General features: G+C 47.1%; 1 protein-coding gene across 1 annotated transcript in view; it reads right to left on the bottom strand.

Annotated features, from left to right (window-relative positions):
* Positions 1-772: 772 nt before the first annotated feature.
* Positions 773-5,596, bottom strand: part of LOC102759106 (Fc receptor-like protein 1) — a 14,891-nt gene continuing 10,067 nt past the window's right edge. Inside the window, exons 6-10 of the mRNA XM_015564261.1 lie at positions 4,135-4,162; positions 2,849-2,931; positions 2,505-2,634; positions 2,215-2,353; positions 773-844 (exon numbers count right to left, since the gene is read on the bottom strand). Coding sequence (XP_015419747.1) covers positions 773-844; positions 2,215-2,353; positions 2,505-2,634; positions 2,849-2,931; positions 4,135-4,162 — 452 coding nt within the window. The remainder of the gene's footprint in view (positions 845-2,214; positions 2,354-2,504; positions 2,635-2,848; positions 2,932-4,134; positions 4,163-5,596) is intronic.

Consider the following 5,596-nt stretch of genomic DNA (forward strand, 5'->3'; position numbering starts at 1 on the left):
TAAGTGTTAGCAAATGATTGACTTATAAAATTAAAATACAAACTCCAAATCCTATTATCACGTGTTTTCACAACATTTGTGAATAAAAAATTATATTCACAAAGCTCCTGGAGCTGCAGCAAAGGCAGAACACTGGATGTGTGACAACACAAATGTATCTCACTACCAATCCAGATGGGCTCGTACATACAAAATACGCTAACATGGAGCATAACTGCAGTGATGTCTTAGGTAACATTGCTTTAATTCTGGTGTGGTAACAGTGACTTCAAATGCGACGAGTCACATATTTTATGGAGAAACAGGAAGATTGATGTGAGTGGTCAGTACCGTCTGAGCAGAAAAGGCACCTGAACCCCATGATGGACACGGCTCTGTATGGTGAAGTCCCACAAGATCACTAACCTGGGGTTTTGTGCACCCTAAGCCCCGCTTTCCCTCGACCCCAAAGTCCTAAGTACTTTTATCCTGTCCTGTTTCCTCTTAGAAAAAGAAGTTAGAGCACACTTTGACCCGGGTCTGAAAGAACCACAAGCATCAGGTTCTGGTAGCAGAGGCCTTCCCCTTTCTTCATTCATGAGGGGTCGGTCTCTGGGGTGGTCTGTTCGGGGCTTGAGCCGACTTTGCCTTCCAGTGGAGGTGGAAATCGTCTCGTGGAGGGCATTCCCCTGGGTGAGGCTACTGGACAGCGGAGTCCCCAGATCTCTGAAGGACGCACTGGTTCTGGGGCCTGGGTCACAGGTGCTTTGTAAAGAGCAAGGTCTTCCATGACTTAAATAGCATCCTCGTAGTCATCGTCTGAAATGCTTGCGGTTTTCACTCCCGAGTAGAGGGCTGAGGGGTCCTAGAAACACAGGCACAGGGGTCAGGCCAGAGCAGGGAACACAGGGAGAGCGTGCCTCCCACCAGTTCTCTTTCCCAAGCAGCTAAAGGCATGGTGCACCGTGCAGCCCGTGAATTAGAAGTTACTGGAAGACTGTGGCCCTGGGGCAGCCGTTTCAGAGGGTCTGCAACCACTGGTGGGCTGCAAAGGTGTACCAATGACCTGCACACTGATCCAAACATACGAGGCCTTCTCTCATTCTTACGGGCCATGGCCAGGGAGTCCCAGGGGCTGTCAGGTTTTTTTAAATGCCAGAATTTGGTATTCATAAACTAAAGGTACCGTGCCGCCCAGGGGTTTACCAAGGACTTGAATTCTGTCCTGAGACATTTGACTGTCACACCACACTTAACAAAATTACAAAGCACCTTCTGGCCCTGCATCCATGAAGAATCAGTATTTCTGCAATTTATGAGAGCATTTTTGTATCATCAAGGATGTTATGAATTGTTCAAAGTTTAGAAATTACCTATCTTTAATTATAAACATCACGGTTTAGCTTATTAATTTATATTTCTACTAGAGGCCCGGTGCATGAAATACATGCACAGGTAGGGTCCTGGCCAGCAATTAGGGCTGATAGGGGCCTTTTGTCTGCCGGCCGGGGCCTCCCCTCATTCCATGCTGCCCCCTGGTGGTCAGCACATGTTATAGTGAGCAATTGAACTCCCAGTCTCTCAGTTACACTCCGGAGGGGACACTTTGCATATTAGCCTTTTATAGATGTAGATGTATTGTTTAGTTAACCTTACAGGCACAAAGTTATATATGTACAGCTTAACAGTATTTCAGTGCAAAGATTTTTAAATAAAAATTTTAGACCGGGTAAATACTACAGTTTAGTCCCAAGTCACCCATATGTCCATGGTCAAAATACATGTATACGCAAGCCTCCCAAATGTCCTTCTACAGTGACACTTCGTTGTTATGACTGAATGTTTTTCTCCCCACTGTGTAAGAAGACAAAAGAGAAGATAGACCATGGGATCTTTCATTTTTCCTTAGTGGCCATCATTTTAAAAGTATGACAACCAGACCCCAGAAGAAAGAGCCTGGAGGAATTTCAACTCACCTTATCCTGCGTCTGTGTCCTCAGGGATGGTACTGTGAAGAAAAGGGTGCGTGCTATGAGGTTGTACTTACACTTACAGTCCTTCACTAAGTTAGTTTTAATAAAGGCTTCTTCCTCTCCGGTCTATCGCCCATGGATTTATTTCTCTTACTATTTTTGGCTCACTTTTCTGCCTATCACAAATACACTTCCCTTAGTATGCAGAGAAAAAGTAACAGCCTGGGGGTGGGAGGATAAGTAGGTCCCTCCTGGCATTTACATCCGCCAGCATTTCTGGGCCCACCGTGTACCAGGTAGGACAACAGTAGCCACTGGACGGCTGTGTCCGGTGCTGCAGGGAGTGCATAGGGCTCCTCACGGAGAAAAGCAGAAGCCACCTCTCCAGGGCTTGCACCTGACTGCAGAGTGAGGTGTGCACTCCACCGTCAGGCACCGGGTTCTCCTCGAGGCCGGCTCCAGGCCAAAGGCCGGCCCTCAGAGAGGCACAGCGATGCGTAGTCAGCACCACAGGCAGAAGCGAGCACACAAAAGAGCACAGCTATACACAACCCTCTCTCGGTTCCAGGCAGACAAAAGTCAGAGGAAAATGCGCTCCCTCGTGTCTTACCTGCCGCTGATCGCCGCTCCTGTTGCATATGGTACACCAGGGAGTAAACCTCACCTCCACTGACAACATTCACTGAGGGGAAAGGAGGCGTTAGGACACAGTCCCTTCTTCCTGCCATTTAAGCTGCTTCAGACACCCCGCTTCTCAGCCCCAAAGACGGGTGGTCCGTCTACTTGGGGAGGTGGCCAGAGCACAGCAGGGCCAGGTTGGACCAGCAGACATGACCCCGTGACCGCTTCCCTGGCTCGCTCTACCTGCCTTGGCCCAGGTGATGGGGAAACCTCACCATTTTCATATATCGGCTGCTGCTGCACTAGAGCCGTTGCGTTCACGTAGGTGAATTCTCGGGGTGGAGGGCTGGGAGGGCTCCTGCAAACACAGAAACACGTGCTATCCGTCTGCGCTAGCATTCCAGACACCGCCATCTGAGATTGTGAGGAAGACACTGAATGAGAGGGAAGAGTTCTAAGTAGAATAGTGATTTCTGGGGAAACCAGCAATCCGCACAGCTGTATGGTAGAAGCCACAGCCCAGTCCAGGGGCCAAGTGAGACTTGGCAGAGTATCTCTGGGCGTACATTCCAGAAGTGTAAGGTCCCCGCTGACTGGCTCACTGTGGCATTGCCCACACCCGGTATAGTGCCTTTCACCTTACGGGTGCTCAGTAGGTACCAAATGGAGAAATATTGACTCCTCGACATGGAAAGCATGTTCTAGCAGAACAAGGGTCTTGAGGAAAGAAAATAAGATGATTGTTTTGGGGTGTACATGCTACTCTGATTTAGGAGGGGAGGGACACACACCTCTTTTTTGTTGGCATAAACAATAACACACTATAGCACACATCAAGTACATATTGATATCCCCAGAGGAAAGCGTTCTAAAAACCTTTCCCTCTTCTAAACTCCTAAAGAACTTTATCATGAAGATTTTCAGTATGTTCACTACTCGCTGGCCTGTGTTACAGAAATGTATATTTGTCTATGATACTTCACGACTCTCAAAATTTGTATATATTTTCAGGCCTTTCAGCACTCGATGGAATGATTTGCAGACCCTCAGATATGGGTGAACTGACTGAACGAATGCATCGAGTGAGTCAAAGTAATGTAGCTTTCTTATTCTACAGATTTAGTGAAGGCGGTACATTAGGAAGATGAAAGGATTTAAATTAATTTGTTAATATATAAAAGAAGAGGAGGAGCAAATGAATTATCCAAGTTATCAGTGAGGGAACTGTGTGGTGGAAGTTTTGGATATAATAAAAATATGGTTCGGCTGCCGTGGCTCAGTGGTTGAGCATTGACCTATGAACCAGGAGATCACGGTTCAATTCCCGGTCAGGGCACATGCCTGGCTCGATCCCCAGTGTGGGGTGTGCAGGAGGCGGCGAATCAATGATTCTCTCTCATCATTGATATTTCTATTTCTCTCCCCCTCTTCCTTCCTCTCTGAAGTTAGTAAAATATATCTGTATTTTAATATGAAAAAAGCTCCTGAGAGAGGACCATTTAACTTTTATAAAATAGATCTTTCTACACTGTCCGTGCAGAAAGAGGAAGCAGAGACTCACCTGGATGGGTCCTTGGCTGGACGTCTTCCTAAAAGTCAAACACATGAACACATGTCAGTGGGGAATTTTTTTCACCAGTTTTCCTGTGGCGCTTGTGCGGGGCATGTTTCCATGCCAGCACGCCCATCACAGATGCCACTGTGTGCCCAAGGGACAAACTGGCAGCCATTCAGGCTGGTCCTGCATTTTGCAGATGAAGAGACTCAGGCCTAGAAGAATTAAGAGAGCTATCCAATGACAGTGAGTACCAAAGCTTAGACTTGAGCTCAAGCCTTCGAACCTTCACATCTATTATATTTTTTGCTTCTGATCTTACAACCACACCACCTAGTTTTATCGTGACAAGATCCTGCAGGGGAGGCACTACCCAGCCCTATGATAGATGGGGTGAGGCGCCCAAAGATGCAGGAAAAGTTTGTAATTTAAATGAGAAGCTCATAGTGTCTTCTCTTGCCTCATCTCCAACTTGATCAACGGAGACCAAGAAACCAAGATAAAAGGTACAAATAAATATTTAATTGCCAATGGGGTAAAGTGAAAAACTAAATAACTTGGTACTCTGTTGATGAATACTAGAAGAGAATTGTAGGCTGTGTGGCCAGGTGAAGCCTCTTGGGGGGAAAATGACATTTAAGCCTGGCCGGTGTGGCTCAGTGGTTGAGCATCGACCTATGAACTAGAAGGTCACAGTTTGATTCACAGTCACGGCACATGCCCGGATTGCAGGCTCCATCCCCAATGTGGGGCATACAGGAGGCAGTCAATCAATGACTCTCATCATTGATGTTTATCTCTCTCTCCCTTTCCCTTCCTCTCTAAAATCAATTTTAAAAATATGTATTTTTTTAAATGACATTTAAACTGAAAAGTGGAAAAAGACCCAGCAATGTGAGGATGTGTGGACAAGCACTGGGCGTGCGGGGGGCAGGGGGGGGATGTAATTTCAGTCTAAGGTGCATAAGAATTGATGCATTGACTTTAGTTGGGAGATCGTCAGTGTAGCTGAACTGCTCCCTATATTTCTCATCCAGTAGCTGATTCGTTATTTAAATAGTTACATTTTCATATAAAATTAAATCACAGGATTAAGAATTCCTGGGGGAGAACCGAAGATGGCAGCATAGGTTAACGCCGGAGATTGCCGCCTTGAACAACCAATTCAAATTAAGCTTGAACCAGGGACCCACAACATCCAGAAACACAGGCGGGCTGGCTGAGTGGAAATTCTACAACTAGGAGTAAAGAGAATATTATATCCAGACTCAGAGGGGCCGCAGTGCTGAAGTGAAATTCTCAGGTACCGAGTGCGCGCGGAGCGGGGCTGGCGGCGCGGAGGGCGCGAGTGTTTACAATTGGGAGGGAGTCGTGGACTTTGAGCTCCAGATCCGGGTGAGTCGCTGGGGACGCAGATTCAAACGGGAGAGGCAGGACTGTCTGGGCTCGGTTGGAACTCGAGGGGAGC

The sequence above is a fragment of the Myotis davidii genome, unplaced genomic scaffold (genome assembly GCF_000327345.1).
Source record: "Myotis davidii unplaced genomic scaffold, ASM32734v1 scaffold401, whole genome shotgun sequence".
Lineage (NCBI taxonomy): Eukaryota > Metazoa > Chordata > Mammalia > Chiroptera > Vespertilionidae > Myotis > Myotis davidii.